This window comes from Drosophila busckii, chromosome 2R (genome assembly GCF_011750605.1).
Source record: "Drosophila busckii strain San Diego stock center, stock number 13000-0081.31 chromosome 2R, ASM1175060v1, whole genome shotgun sequence".
Classification (NCBI taxonomy): Eukaryota; Metazoa; Arthropoda; class Insecta; order Diptera; family Drosophilidae; genus Drosophila; species Drosophila busckii.
In genome coordinates this window covers 20,928,341-20,944,331 of record NC_046605.1, presented here as the reverse complement: position 1 = coordinate 20,944,331, position 15,991 = coordinate 20,928,341, and the positions used below count along the sequence as shown (strand labels likewise).

The 15,991-nt window shown below is 35.5% G+C and overlaps 2 protein-coding genes across 2 annotated transcripts; one reads left to right on the top strand and one right to left on the bottom strand.

Annotated features, from left to right (window-relative positions):
• Window positions 1–6,512: 6,512 nt before the first annotated feature.
• Window positions 6,513–7,294, top strand: LOC108595517 (ejaculatory bulb-specific protein 3). The gene is made up of 2 exons (XM_017980771.1): window positions 6,513–6,720; window positions 7,088–7,294. The coding sequence occupies exons 1-2, from the start codon at window positions 6,528–6,530 to the stop codon at window positions 7,228–7,230; spliced, it is 336 nt and encodes a 111-aa protein (XP_017836260.1). The 5' UTR covers window positions 6,513–6,527; the 3' UTR covers window positions 7,231–7,294.
• A 1,024-nt stretch (window positions 7,295–8,318) lies between these two features.
• LOC108594949 lies at window positions 8,319–9,216 on the bottom strand. Its single transcript, XM_017980083.1, has 4 exons — window positions 9,198–9,216; window positions 8,964–9,121; window positions 8,538–8,885; window positions 8,319–8,382 (listed from the first exon to the last, which is right to left on the bottom strand). Exons 2-4 carry the CDS (start codon window positions 9,080–9,082, stop codon window positions 8,319–8,321), a joined length of 531 nt encoding a protein of 176 aa, XP_017835572.1. The 5' UTR covers window positions 9,083–9,121; window positions 9,198–9,216.
• Window positions 9,217–15,991: the final 6,775 nt, after the last annotated feature.

Sequence of the window (15,991 nt, the reverse complement as noted above, 5' to 3'; positions counted from 1 at the left end):
TTGCTGCGTACCGGAATCTCTGCGCCCTTTGGAAAAGCGACGAAGGCCTGCGGCTATTTGCGTGCCACTGGCTGAAGCTCGTGTCTTGAGTTGTTGTACTTGAAGCCCAGGCCCGTAGCCAGGGTTTCTTTTCGGGGGGCCCACATTTTTGACCTATCTTCTTTTATTTTTTTAAATTACAAATGTAGTCAAAAAACAAAGGTAGTTTATATTATTTAAACCTCATATTTAACTTGTTTATTAATTGCTGAAAATAGTATAAGTTCAAAATTATTTTTTTATCAACAGAGCAAAAGTGGAATTTCTGAAATGATCACCGCGTGAATAATAAGCATAGACGATTTGCATGTCTTTTTTAATTTAATGCGTTACAATTGACAACTCATCGTAGATTTGTAGCACATGGCTAGCCAACAAGAGATTTCCACAAATTTCGCACAGATTGGAAGACAAGTAGCCTTTTCCGCAGTAATTCTTCATTCAGTTTTTGAAGCAAAGGCAGTCCTAACACTGACCGGTAACGTGTTTCATTAAGTCAGGTAAGCGATGCATTTGAAACCTTCTTAAAGTGAGGGACTTCGTGCAATTTGTGTAGGCGACTCGAATGATTATGCTTATTCGCTTAAGTTTTGAAACAAAAGTGTAGTGTAGAAGATCTTACATTATATAACAGTATATAACATTCAGAAATTTTCTTCATAATCGGCTCTAATCAATTATATTTTTGTTTTAATTTTTACAACTGTTATGGCAATCTCTAAAGTAAGTATATTGAGAAAAGTTCGTAAGTCAACACTACTTAAGTGAAAATTCAAAGGTGCCAAAGGATAGTAAGAGAAATAGAAGTTAGAGGCGTGAAAAATAGTCTATATATGAACCACCATCCCTTTTATTAGAACGGTGGTTCCCAGATCAGCTTCAACTGTGTTCTCCACGTTCAGTGGCGTAATTTTGTCTCCTAGTCGTTTGTTGGATTTTTACTAGAAACGTGTCGCTTACTTCAAAGACCCTATTTTACCGAACCTGATTATTTCGACTCAGATGCTCCTGCTGCGCCTTCGTTAGTCAGCGCTCGCATAGACAGTCTCAATTAGTTTCCTGTTCGTTATCGAGTGTAACGTACTATTATATTCTATAGTTGCCTGGAGAAACCACAATCTATCTAACGTTGCAGTTTCAAGCATCTGGCAATCTCTAATAGAGTGCTATGAAATCTCTCCAGCTAGTAGTTTGAAATGCTATGCAACCGATGAGCCTTATTCACATATATGGCGTATTGGCTTATTAGTAAGGTTCGGATTGTTTCCGAAACAAAGGCCGGTTCGTTGTCATAGTATATGGTCCTAATACTCGGAAAAACATTGACCAACTGCCGAATGGGGGCCTTAACATCTTCAATGGTGCGCGCCGAAACAGGTTGCACCAATGAGAGCTTGGAGAACTTGTCAACTGAAGTGAGGAAATATTTTCCAGCCGTTGAGAATATATAGATATGTAACATCTTTTGCTCGTCCCTTCTGACAGTATCTGTCACCTTGAATTGCAGTACCAGAATTTAATAGCGGGAAATAGCTTAAACAATTTATATTGAATATGGGCCAAAATCGGCCGCTCGCAGTGTATCGCGATAATTCTTTATCAAATCTAACAAACCCTCTTTACTCCTAAACGTGATAAGGTGCCGTGTCCTTCGCCCGAAAAGTAAAATATCCTGTGATTAGAGGTGGTTGCTTCTTCCAAAATTTTTTGATTTTAAAAGCAGTTGTCGCTGGCTTGAATAACATGAGTCAACGACTCTTCGCTATGTACCGTCGCGGCATTCGTGTCCGGAGCATTCTGCAAAGCTTGAACGTTCTGGCGCGACAAGGTATCCGCTACGTAGTTTGCTTTTCCTGGTTTATACAGAGCCTGAGCACCGCTCCTCCCGTTGTGCACTTTCCATCGCTTCTAGTTCGGGCTTTTATCGGAGAGCGCAAATGTCAGAGGCTGATTATCAGTGTAGATGTTGATGTAATTTTTCCGTATATGTAATGACGTAGGGCTGGGCGTCCAAACGCTTGCATAGGGAAGAGCAAATCACAATACACTAATTCAAAAACACTAACACAAGTAAAGATGCCGTTAACTCAATTTTATTTCATACACTGAAAAGAAATGAGGCATCACTTACTTGTCCAAAGTTTGCCCAGGCAATGATAAATTCGTATGTCCAGTGCAAGGTGTTTTCATTTTTTTTAAGTGCACGCATTTCGTCAAACAACAAAGTTCGCAAAAAAATTGTGTTGTCGCTTTGGTCGCACAGGAGAGACAAATAAAAAAATTCGAAAAAATTATTTGTGTAATTTGCATTGACTTATGGAAGGACCGCGTATATATACACGCATTTGCTCTTTCTCTTTCTCTTTCGCCCCTGACGTAGGGTGTCTAAAGCCCATACAATCGCCAAAAGCTCTCTTTCATTTATGGCGTAGTTAATTTCCATTTCCTTCAGCGTTCTCAAAATCATGGTGTACCTGTAGAGGATGCGTCTGTTGTCAGGTCAAATGGTCGTGAAAAATCTGGGTATTGTAGACAAGAATAGGCTTAAGTCTGTCAAACGCCTTGATTTATGTATCATAGAAATCAACGGGCATATTCTTTGATCGATACCTAATAACTTTACCAGCTTCTCCCTTTCGAATATTCTTCAAGGGTCTCGCTATCTTAGCGAAATCCTTGATGATCCTAGCTAGCAAGGAATAAAATTACTTTAGGTCATAAATGTTACTGGGCTTTTTGAATTCTTTAATGGCCTTCACCCTATCTTAGCTCGTTCTGATACTTTTTATTCTTTGGAGACAACAAAACCGGGAAACTCAACACTTCATTAAAAATTGCCGTCGTACAATCTCATAAGGAGTTCGCCAACACGAGAAACATGTTCATATTTAGTTTGTGAGATGAAGTCATCTACGTATACGTAGCAGGAATAACCAATTCTATCTCGAAGGACATCATCTATTTCTTTGGAAAATGCTGGAAGCGTTCTTCAGGCCAAAGGGCAAACGGTAGAGCTCGTATTTTCCACTGTTTATTGAAAAATATGTCTTCTCTCGCTCACCTTCCGCTACGTTAATCTGGTGATACCCAGACTTAAGGTCAAGGATAGTGAAATAAGTTGCCATTCCCAGGTTTGAATGATACTCGGCATCGGGTATTTGTCGGCGATAGTCTTTAATTATTTAAATTTCTAAAATCAACAACCAGTCCCCTATACAAGGGTACTTTTTTCCCACAACCCATATAGGGAACTTGTTGGTCGAATAATACCGTTTTTAAGCAGATCTTTGATTTCATTATTAACGACATCTGCAGTAAACTTGCTCATTGTCCTCTGTTCGGATAAATGACACCACCGTTAAGCAACAGTTTATTCGGTTCTGCAAAGGTATTTAAATTTGAAGACCTCATTTGCCTAAGCTCCGACTGTACTTCAGGGGAAACAACTATGTCATTGATATCTGTAAAATTACCCCGCGCACAACGGTAAAACTGTAGTGCCTCAACACCTCCATTGACGGTTATAGCCTTTTTTCGAGTTCAGTTATCTATCTTACTACAGCCACAGGGTAAGAACATTTAAAAAGGGAATGCACAGGGACTGGAGATGGCATTTCTTTACTGTCTTTGACTCAACTTTTTGTTGCCCCTGCCTCTATCAGAAATTTTCTTAGTTTTCCTGTTACTGTCCGTTGTATGAACGAAAGCAGGGACGCTCCGCGCACATTTTCTTTTTCCATTGTATTTCGGGAGCTTGCAAGGCACTAGTACTAAACCTGGAGTCTGTAGCCCGCCGATACCAAAGTGCCAGTGTGGTTTTAGAAAAAGACACGGCACTCCAGAACAACTCCAAAGAGCACAAACAATACGGTGTGGCAGTGTTCATGGACATCCAGCAAGCTTTTGACAGAGTTTAGCACAATGGTCTCCGTTGCAAACTAAAGCAGCTGTTGACCCCACAACTATACAACAAGTGGACCTTAAGAGGGATATATGCTGGCGTACCACAAGGTAGTCTTCTTGGGTCTACTCTATACTGTATTTACACGAGTGATATGCGAAAGCCAACTGCAGCTCAAGTGGTCGATTGCCAGGATGTATTAATTGCGACATACGCCGACGACACTGCGTCCTCACAAGGAGCCAATACCTTGACACTTCAACGCACGATCTGCAGCAATATGTGCGACGCTTTGAAGTATGGGCAAGCAACTTGTCTAGGCATTACCATGCTTGGATCAGAGCTCAGCCACGAGCTGCACTTCAAGTGTGTGATCGTTAATAGGCGGCTAAAGTTCGGGCGTCATACAACGAAGATCCAAAAGCTATCATGTCGAAGGCTGACAAGATGTCATGGCTTTTGTCGCCAAGAAATAAGCTGTCACTAGAGACAAAGTGGTAATCTACAGGATAATACTAAGACCGATGTCGAATCGAAGACGAATAAAATTCGTGGAAGAACAAATTGGACGCCACACATGCCGATACACGGACAAACTGGTGAGGCACTTCAGCTTGCTCGCAAGAGCCCTATTACCCACTAGACCCTTAAGACGACTACGTCAGCACGGATTTGCAAAAACAATTGGACGTCGGTGAAGCTATCCTCCTAGATTAACTACTCATTTCCTAACTGTGATGTTATAGTACGCTTTTTTTCTGCATGTAAAGTTCCTTCACGTAATAAATTTATTTAAAACAAGTGGACAAATTAAAGTTGGGCGGCCACCAACTTTTAAATACACTTTGACTAGGGCATCGCAGCAAACACACCATGCACTCACAACACATCACACAAAACAGCTAACCTCACAGCTGTTTTTCGCTTGTAGCGTCAGCAGCGACGCCCGCCGCTGCGTCGGCAGGCGTTTGTATGGCGCGTCAGCGCGTTCACCCCGCTGTCTATATGAAAAATGTAATAATTTGTAGTTACCGATCGTTCTAAAAATTTTCACAATCGTCGAAAAACATGGCTAGGCAACTTTTGTGATTTATTTCAGATTTTTCTACAGATTTGCTACTGCTTATCTATCGGTTTTTTTTGGATTGGCGGGAAAGGAGGGGGGAAGGAAATCAAAAAAAATAAAATAAAAGCGTAGTGTCCTGGATATAGGAGCACCTACATACCCAATTTGGTTGCTCTAGCTTTTATAGTTGCTGAGAAACAACGCCTCCTACAGACGGACATTGCTATATCGACTCAGCTCGTCGAGCTGATCAAGAAAATATATACTTTATGGGGTCTACCACGCCTCCTTCTCCCTGTTACCTACATTTGAGCAACTTCATAATACCCTCATCTTAACTTAAAACAATGTCAAAGTGTATAAAAAATAAGAAAAATTGCTCACCACGTGAACAATGAGCATAGACGATTTGCGCAGTTCTTATTTTATTTGATGTGCTACAGTCGACTACTCACCTTAGACTAACTAGACTACCTTGAGTCCACGCTTAAGTTTTTCATAGTATTCTTATTATTCTTATTCCGAGTATCGCTTGCGCTTATCAGCATTAACTAAATCTACTTGGAAGCCCTTGGATAACATTCAAATCATTTTTGAATTCAATTCATCTTGAATTAAATAATTTTTGAATGCATTCATTTTTTCCCAATATGAATTCAAATTACGCGCAGAATCTTTCTTAAAGAATTATTTTGAAATTAAATTAAGCCTTTTTTTAAAATTCAATTTGAATGAGGTCTGCTTCCAAGACGAAATTTTCGAGTGTCGGGAAACACACCATTCCGTGAATATGGAGCATTTATTCGCGAACATTACTACTGAACAGCTGAAAAAAAGCTTTAACAAAACGAATCTTATATAATAGCAAATTAGACTGTGTTAGGTGTAAAACTCTAAGTGAGTCTTAGATCACGGGTAGGCTGCAATTTTCTCCCTACAAAATTATAATATATGATTATTTTAATCGCATCAAGATCAATCGAATATGATCAAAAATTTCATTAGATAAGTTTTAGCTGGAATGTATTGATGTAAATGAATCAGGATATAATTAGTTGTCAGGGAAGAGGAAGTGGATGTTGTTATTTCTTTACGTGTAGTCTCTTCGGGATCTGCTAGTTGCTGATGTACATATTTCTGTTTCTTATTTTTTTTTGGGGAGCATAGTCGTATCCTAGACGGTGCAAATAATGATCCGAGTGAGAAACAGTCACATGACAGATTGTCCGTATGAGAAATACATATTTTTTATTCTGTTACCTTATTACAAAAATTTTAGTTTAAAGAGCAAGCTGCAAAACAATTACTGACAATATTTTACAGTAATATTCCAAAGCAATTAATATTTTGAAGCCTTTAATACAAATTTCAAAAGTTATGCGCGTTTTAAAATACTAACATCCTTAAAGAATTATTTGCAACCCTTAAAAAGATGTGAAAGCGCAGGCGTCAAGAAATCTGAAGTATACATCTCATTTTTTTTATTTTTAATAGTCGCACTTCGTAAAGAACACTAGTAGCATGTTTTCGCTAAATGAAAATCGAAAGCATTTTCTCAGTTTAATTTTCCTTTTGATAATTCTAATTTCAACCAATGTTGACGCTGATGAGAAGAATATAAACAAATTGCTAAACAATCAAGTAATTGTTAGTCGTCAGATAATGTGTATTTTGGAAAAAAGCCCATGTGACCAGTTGGGGCGACAGTTAAAAGGTATGTTATTAATTTATTAAATAATATGTATATATAGTGTAAGTAATATCAAGAATTGTAAAATACACTTATTTATATAGCTCTGAAACCTATTTCCGACTAAAGCGTATAGGGCCATTTTGTTTTTGATGCAAACATCATCCACATCTGCACCTACAATATTAGATTTTAATTGTGTATACATATTTACAGATATATTGGCCCGTCAATATAAGTAAATCTACCTAACAAAATCTAAAATATTAAAAAAAAAAAAAACTCTCCTCTTAAATTGACTATTAGCGCATACGTTATTGTCGTAAATAGGGCTCGATATGGTTTTATAATCATAACATTTTGCTTACCTTTCACTTACTTCTATTTACAGCTGCACTTCCAGAAGTTATAACTAGAAAATGTCGAAACTGTTCGCCTCAGCAAGCCCAAAGCGCTCAAAAGCTGATCGCGTTTTTGCAAGCCCGTTATCCCGATGTTTGGGCTATGCTTGTTAGAAAATATCAGACTGTCTAAAGTGCATGCGTAATATTATATTCCAGTTCTATGCACAGTAATAAAAAATGACTTAACTTAATAAACCAACTTAAAATAATAATATTGCATTTAGTTTTATTTATTGTTAGCATATATGTAGTACAGTTTACATATTAGTTAAAGATACACATTAATTGTGATTCAGTTTTTTAAAATAGACTTCAATTGGAAGCTCTGGCACACTAGTAGTGCGAGCAAAATCCTTGGGGCTCAATACATTAGTTTTGAGAAAATTAACATTCCTTAAGCGTGGTATAGATCGAAGTACGTTTTTTCCATTCGGGCTAGTTATGGTCATAATAGCAGACTCAACTGCCGCATCAGAAGTTCTAATTGTTTGCGTAGTGGTGCTTATTTCAGTCGTTGGATCCTTGCTTTTCTTTGTCGTTGCTGTTTTAAGAAAATTTATGCCATTATTCATAACTTTTGATTTTCGATTTATTATCTCTGTGATTGGACTTACGTCTGGCGTCTTGGCGTCTGTACTATTCTTATCTGTTGTTGTATTGAGTTTATTCAAACTGAATATATTATTGCTGAGCTTCCTACGTCTTGAAATAATTGTTTTATTTCTTCTGTATTTAGGTAGAGTCCTTTCAGTGCTGCTAACAACAGTTGGCACTGACGCTAGCAGACTTTTGGCCATTGACCGAATTCTCTCTTGTCGTTGTGTCATGTTCATTTTTGCGGCTATAAGGTTCTTGAAAATATTTTTCGGTACTGCAGTAATATTTAGATTGCTAGCAAGGATCTCACTAGATTTGCTGTTTAGAGACTCCTTAAATTTCAATGTGCTTATATGTCGCTTGGGCATCTGTATGTCTTTTGATGTGTTATCGTTCTTAGTGAATTGATTATTGAGGCAGCTTTTGCATATGTCTGGAGTGATATTTATCATTATTTCATTCTCTTCCAACAGGGGTTTCACTGTAGTTGGCATAATTGGTTCGTACGCTACTGTACTTGGTTTGTTATTGATCACAGCATTGTTCAATAGCGCCACATTAATTTTTTCGTACAGTTTAGTTTTGTTCGCAAATAAAGTAAGATTTTTCAATTTTTGAATTTTAGATAAAGCTCTTGTGGGTAATATGGTTGAAGTTGGTAACACAGTACTGGGTGTTGACGGGACTGTTGGTAATACACTTGTTCTTAATTGTAGACTTCTGTATGCCTTCCCCAGGGGTATATCATATGGTACAATTTTAGTAGTAGTAATGTGTTGATCGTAGGTATTATTAACAAATGGTTTTTTTAGATCTCTATTGTAGAATAGACTATCCGACGATTGAGGAATCCATACATCATCCAGCGTAAAAAATGAATGGGTCGAATGTTGTTTATAGGGTATTGCTGTAGTTGGAGCCATGGTGTTTAGAAAAAAGTTTGAAGAATATTTAAGATTTTCGCTCGGCATGATAGTTACGGCCCCTTCAGCCAGTGGGTTCTGGCTTAGTTCCTCTTTGCAACTGGTTATGTTTTCGCTTACAGTCACAGCTTGTGGTTTATTTTCAAAGTTCCATGTACTTGGTGCCATTATTGGTGCCACTGTTGAAGGAATAGGCACTGACATAATGTTGTAAGGTAATAAGCCTTTGGCTGACGAGCTGTGGTACGGACTTCTAAACATGTTCCTAATCCCAAAAACAGGGAGATGCAAGTATTGCGTCAACACAATGTTAAAATAAAGTTAAGATCCTAATCAAAACTACCTGTAGCTTGCATATGGAGTCATATCTATGGGCGCACTTCTATACCTATGCTTCATAGGATAATTTCCAGACTGTTGTCTAGCACTCAGCATAGGATTTTTCATTTGATACCAGTACATTTTCCGGGCGTTTACGGGCTGCTTGTATATGAATATAGCCTGTGGATTAAAAGACCATATCTGAAATGTAATTATAGGTTGGTTTCAAGCTGACAAGCCAACATGATTTGCTTACCCCTGGCTGATGTGCTACATTGTCTGTGGCTCCCTTTGCGATGCACAGAAATAAGATTGTTGCTGAAAAACACATTTCAAGCAAGAGTATCTCTGGTATATGTATATATTTATTTTATTAAAAATTAATTAGCTTTCCTTACTGATGCTTGTCTTGAAAATATTGGAAAGAAAAACTTTTCCGAACATTTTTAGTAACTATTTACTCTTCAAGGGGAGAAAAACTATTGACGTTTCCAAAGTTTTTCTGTCTGACTTTCTATTGAAAATTATACTCTTGCCAGTATGAGTCCATCAAATTTGATGATCGCGAATGCAGACTTAATGTTAAGCTATATGAATGTCGGGAGGAGTGTGCTCATAAGAGGCATACAAGTTTTTAATATCATATGCCCCTCAAGATTTATGACAGTGGGTATATATGACTTTTGAAAATGTTTTTTTAAGCAGCAATAAAATAAATTTTAAATTTACTGTAAAGAGCAAAGCGTGTGTTAGTACCGAAAGCATAACAAATATCAATTTATAAAGACAAGCTGCTGGGAATATAGCAGACTTCTACCTTCTTAAACTGCAGCATCTTACTTGTTTTTTATTTACTATGCATATTTAAATCCCTGAAGCATATCAATCCATGCTTGAGCAATTGCTGCATCACGAATCTTTCGAGAAAAGTGAAATGCATTTGTTGCACATGGTAGTGCGCTTAGTGGGTTGAGGCTATGCCTGTGAATAGAAAATTACAATTCAAGACTAAAATGGTATTGCGTGTTATGTATAAAACCAACATTTTTAAGTTAACGACCACAAAGTGAGGGACTAATAGTTGTGTGCCAATGTGCCAGCAATGTACCTATTTATTTCTGATAGATAGATTTTAAATAAGTAATATACTGTCGACCCTCGGTTAACGAAGATTATTCGTTATAATAAAACATTCGTTATGTTTTGAAATTTGAATGCCTTAAAACTTGTTTGGTAACCAAACAGTCCACATAACATTGCTTTCGCATTTAAAGTTGTATCACAAACTTTTATATACACTTTGATAAAGGCATCGCACCAAATAACGGCACGTAGTTCACAAACACCCACACATGTGCATATATACACTGCTCGCCACTCGAAAAGGACATATCAAAAGTTAATTTTCTATAGTTAATTGCCAAGTCATCTAGGAAAATAATTTTTGTGTTCATATAAAGTTTATTTAAATGTACCAATTTGACGAAAATTACATTTTTTACAATGTATAAGTATACAAAAAACATTGTTATTCACTTGAATAGGACAGTTTAACTAAAAACCATATAGGAATATATTTCAATCCTTTTCAAATAACAATATTACAATAGAACAATAGAAATTTTTAACAACATGTTTTTAACCAAAAAAAAACTGTTTTTAATATTGATATATACCTCACACATTCTGTCTGGAAGGGATGCATACAATTTTCCCAAGTAACTTCTCGAAATCGAGCCCCATGCTAATTTGATAGCTGCAATTAGTTCGGGAGCACTTGAATATTGCTAAACCGATCCATAAACTTGACGTGTTAGCCATCCCCACACATTCTCTATGATACTCAAAATGGGTGGCCATTTTAAAAGCTCTACGTTTTTGCTCGCTATATCATAGGAAATGGCCGTCCACACCATAATTCCTTCAGTGCTGCTGTGAAACTTATCAAGATGGTACGGTACTTGAATTTCATCCGAGTAGACAACACGTTGCCACTGCGAAGTCCAGGTCACATGCGCGCGAGCAATAATCAAGGAGTTGCAACTTTCGAGCCGGGTAAGTGGTGGCTTCTTCTTGATTTTGAGTCGCTTAAGGTATGGAGCATTATTAAAAACTCGACGCATGGTTGTCAAGCTCGCTTTGATGTTGCATTTTTCCCTGATCTTGGCCAAAGAGTCGTGGGAGTTTGAAGCTTCTCTTAATAAAAGTTGCTTGTTTGCGGTACTAAGCACACTGTGGGTGCGACCTTTCATGTTTTTGCCCTAATTGGCCTCATTATTTAAAAAAATTTGTTATCACCTGACGGCTTCTGTCGAATCCTTGTAAGCTTGGATTTGTCCTTTCTCCAACTCCGATAATGATCTCTAACTCCCCATATTAATTTTCTTTTTATATATAAGCTTCAATTAAAGCAAAATGTTTAAGTGAAGCAAAATTTGTATGCACGTGCCAACGATATCGACCAAATAAAATGCATGTTCTATTCAAGTGGCGCCAAAGTTCCATTGAATTTTTGCGAATGTTCACACAAAGTGCACACGACTTTATAACGGCTCTATTCAAAAACTTGCAATGTACTAGAAAGAACGAGAAATGTGCTTGTCTTGCTGATCATGAATACATATGCTTGGGGTCAGCCACGCCTGCTTCTGTCTACATTTACACAACTTCATGATACCCTTTTTCCTTTTTATACACTTTGACATTTTTGTAAAAACTGGATAAAGGGTATATGAGTTGCTCAAATGTATGATAACATGGAGAAGGAGGCGTGGCAGACCCATAAAGTATATATATTCCTGATCAGCTCGACGAGCTGAGTCGAATAGCCATGTCCTCTGTCCGTCCGTCCGCTGTCCGTCATGTATGAGTGTCGTGTGTCCTCAGCAACTATAAGAGCTAGAGAACCAAATTTGGTATGTAGGTGCTCCTATCTCCAGGACACTACGCTTTTATTTATTTTTTTTATTTTCCCCCCTCCCCCGCAAATCGAAAAAACCGATATATAAGACAGTATAAAAATCTTTTAAAATCTGAAATAAATCACAAAATGCTAGTCATGTCATGTTTTCGACCGATTCAGACCGATCGGATAACTAACTTAGGAATAATTCACAATTTCAATTTTCATATAGACCGCGGTGCACGTCTGAACGCGCCATTCATAACGTCGCCTGCCGACGCAGCGGCGGCGTCGCTGCTGACGCTACAGCGAAAACGAGCTGTGACGCCGTAGCTGTTTTGTGTGTATGTGTTTGTGAGTGCATCCTTGTGTTTGCTGCGATACACTAGTCAAAGTGTATTTAAATGTTGGTGGCGCCCAACTTTAACCTGTCCACTTGTTTTGTTTATAAAAATGTCAAAGTGCATAAAATGATTTTGTTTAACCATCGATGTTTCTTGTTCAAATAGACAATGACAATGCTCTAGATCATACACCAATTGGCTTAATAATTTGTTGCTCATGCTCAACTGTCTCCGGATACTCAGTTATTTATTAACGGGTAAAAAGGAATAACATTACAATTGCCATTGCCATTGTCATCTAATATGTATGTAGGTATGCACTTTCGAGCTAGTGCTCTAGGTAATGATTGCTCTCAATAAGTGTGTCTACCTATTGTTAGACACACTAGAAAAAGACAAAAAAAAATGTTATTAAAATAATACTTTTTAAAGTTTAGATGATACGTCCATTGGAAGTTGTATCGGAGGGAGTTGATATCTCATATTAGTAATATGAAATCGGTTAGATTTTGTGAGCCCCAGTGGACACATTAGGTAAAGTAAATTAGTAACAAAATTAATAAATTTATAAACAACGAAAATAACGCTCTTACGATATTGTTGCGAACAGATGGGAGCAGCCGACTTTTTAATACACTTTGACTAACTATTCAAAGCAAACATACACGCATTAACAGTACGTACACCCACTCTTAACAGCTATCATGTCTGCTGTCTATATGCAAAATTCAGTGAGTCGGCGACCGGCGGCGTAGGCAAAATTTATTGAATTTAAAAAAATATAATTTGAAGGACGGAGAGAAGAGATAGCATATAGATATTTTTAATGAATGCAGCGTTATCTGAACTATCAGATTTTCAATATATCAATGCATGCAAATATGCAAAAGAGGGTAAATGTGAAAATTAATGTAACAGGCAGAAGAAGGCGTGGCATCAATTATATATAATTTTCATCAGCAAGTCTCCCAAGCAATATATTTTTGAAAAACGTATTTCCTGTCCCAAATCGAAACGTCCAAAAAACTAATTTTTTTTTTTAAATATTTCCTATTCATTTAGCTTGTATGAGGCGCATCATACTTTAAAATTTTAAATATTATAAGATCGAGGTTCGCTATAAATACCAAATAACAAATAACGATTAGGCATATTTAAAATATATATATGTATACATATATATTTTTTATTTATTTCATTACACTTTTTTTTTTCGTATATGTACATATATGTTTGTTCATATATGCATATCGTATATATAGACTTTTATGTATTTTATGTTTCTTATATATACATGTACAGCTGGATTGTAAAACTAATTAAAGTTGTGTGTGTGTGTTGTATGTGTGTGCAGTCTAGACTTATTTATATAATTAATCTCAAGATTTTAATAATATGCATCGCTGATTTGCATATTTATCAGATTTAGTATTAATGCATTTACTGTCTCGACTTTTCAATGTAACTATGTAAATATGTATGTACATATGTATGTGTATATACAATATGTATAACTTTTCTCAAACTTAAGCCAAGCTTTACTTGAAATCTCTATATTTTTCAAGATTTCCATTGAAAAGGCAATTCGATAGATACCCTTAATATTGAATACTATTTAAAATGAAAACTTATTACAATCAAAGCTGTTAAATTGTGATTAGCATTAAATTAAATTATTTATGGAAAATAATCCTAATGATTAACTTATTTGCGAAAAATGTATATTTATTAATTAATTGAGATTACAAATAATCCGAATATCATTGTAGTTACTTGAGATAACTTAAAAATTGATTATTTTTGATTATATTAAAAAAATTGTTGTATAATTTTAACTGATTTTAATGGAAATCGAAAATATTAATAAGACATAGATCGTAAATTAATTATTAGTTAACCTTTAAAACAAAGATAACCTAATTACCAATGATTGTGAATACTAAACATTATTTAACAGCTAAGATATAATAATTATAAGTTGTTGATTAATTGGTTTGTTTATAGGCTAACAATCTCTACTTCTCTCTCATTGTTATTAAGTTTATGATTTATTGAACAGGAAAAAAGCACAAATATAATATTTAATTTTTAATTCAATACTAGTTCGACGTGCCCTTTAAGCTATACTATAGCTGTCCACCATCATATAGGACTTAAAACGTATTTATGTTAATATGTGAATAATTTAAGCTGTTTCTTTCTTTTTTTTTTGGCAGTGTAGCAAGAAAAGCTTTCATACTATCAGTTAAATAATTGAAAATAATCTCCATCATGCACTGAAAATAAAAACCAAAGTTTTGGCACACTTAACTATTGCTTAAGCAAATTACACTCATGTAAAAAGTATTTAAATTAAAGATGTAAATCGACTTGAATGGGTTAAGTTAATAACCCAGAGCTTCGAACACCTGCGCAGTATTTTCCGTTGTATATATTTCTTCGTTAAATAAATATACTAGCTAACTCTTTTATATAATGTGCGTTAATTTTTCATATATTTTTTTATTTTCTTTTATTTTTTCAATTTAATCGTACTCGTAACTCGTAAGAATGTAGACTTGAACTTTTAGTACTATTATTTGCCCTTTATTCGTATGTATTAAGTTTGTTTTTTTTTTTCGCTTTATTTAAAGATATTTGTATCTTGTATGTAAATTACTGATTGCAACAAATTGCAAATGAAAATTGACATTTTCTTTATAGCTAGTATTTGGAAAATGGCTGCACAAATATATTTGCAAGTCAAGAAAATTATTATTTTTATTATTTTTGCCGTCACATATATGTATGTCTGTACATATGTATATTGAATTTGGCAGTGAGAAAAAACTACACAACATAAAACTTATGCTCAATTAGCTTACGATTGTGATTGGAAAAGCGTTATCTTCGTTTATCTCAATTTTTATGCTCAATCTAACATAGGTATATCGGTTGAACAGGGAGGAACATAAGTGTGAGTGTGTGCGTGTGCGTGTGTGTGCTTATGCGGATCTATTTTATAGAAAATGAAAGCTGGGGTCCTTAAAATTTAGCAATGTTGTTATTATTAGGGTTAAATTACGAAACAGGTACCTTTTGAAAGGCTTGCTGTTCTCGAACTGAACCTTTTGGGCTTGGAAAAGGAATAGCGATAACATAGCTACTGTGAGGGTGTGCGTGCATATATGTATGTATGTATGGATGTATGTATGTGTGTACGTGTTTATACATATTTTGTGGATTAGCACTGTTGCTAAGGTCTCGCTTGTAGTTACAATTATTATTAATGCTCAAAAACCGTTGAATCATGTGTTGTTTTTGTTAATTTTTTCTTTGAGGTAGTTTTCAATTAAGGATCAAGATCTACAAGTTGAACACAAAACTTTGTATGTATGTATGTATGTATGTAAATATGTATTACGTTCATTGTTCAGTTACGGGTTTCATATTAATGCATAGAGTGTTCAGACATACGCATACATACATATACTTTATATACATCATCTATATGTATGCATACATATAATGAGCAAAACAAATTACACGTAACAGAAAACAGTGCATAAAAATTAAATAAAGTAGTATATTCTTGATTCGATTCTTAATTTACAAAATGTCTAAAAAACAATTTTTGTTTGTTTTTTTTCTTTATATTATTAATTTTTTTTTGTATTTTTTGTATTTTATATGAATCGATTTCTCAACAAGTTTTACTTTATAGCTTAGGTTCAACTTTATAATTTGTTCAGGTTGCTTCTTTGTATTTTTTGTATTTGTTGCTTGTTATTAATATTTATATAGAGTGTTGCTTTAATACACATA

Excerpts from the sequence above, each read along its gene's own strand:
- LOC108595517 (XM_017980771.1), top strand. The coding sequence starts at position 6,528 with ATGTTTTCGCTAAATGAAAATCGAAAGCATTTTCTCAGTTTAATTTTC. Across the intron at positions 6,721-7,087 it reads GTTGGGGCGACAGTTAAAAG|CTGCACTTCCAGAAGTTATA; the intron begins GTATGTTATTAA and ends TTCTATTTACAG.
- LOC108594949 (XM_017980083.1), bottom strand. The coding sequence starts at position 9,082 with ATGTACTGGTATCAAATGAAAAATCCTATGCTGAGTGCTAGACAACAG. Across the intron at positions 8,886-8,963 it reads ACTCCATATGCAAGCTACAG|GAACATGTTTAGAAGTCCGT; the intron begins GTAGTTTTGATT and ends TTTTGGGATTAG. Across the intron at positions 8,383-8,537 it reads GATGTATGGATTCCTCAATC|TCCCGTCAACACCCAGTACT; the intron begins GTCGGATAGTCT and ends TATTACCAACAG.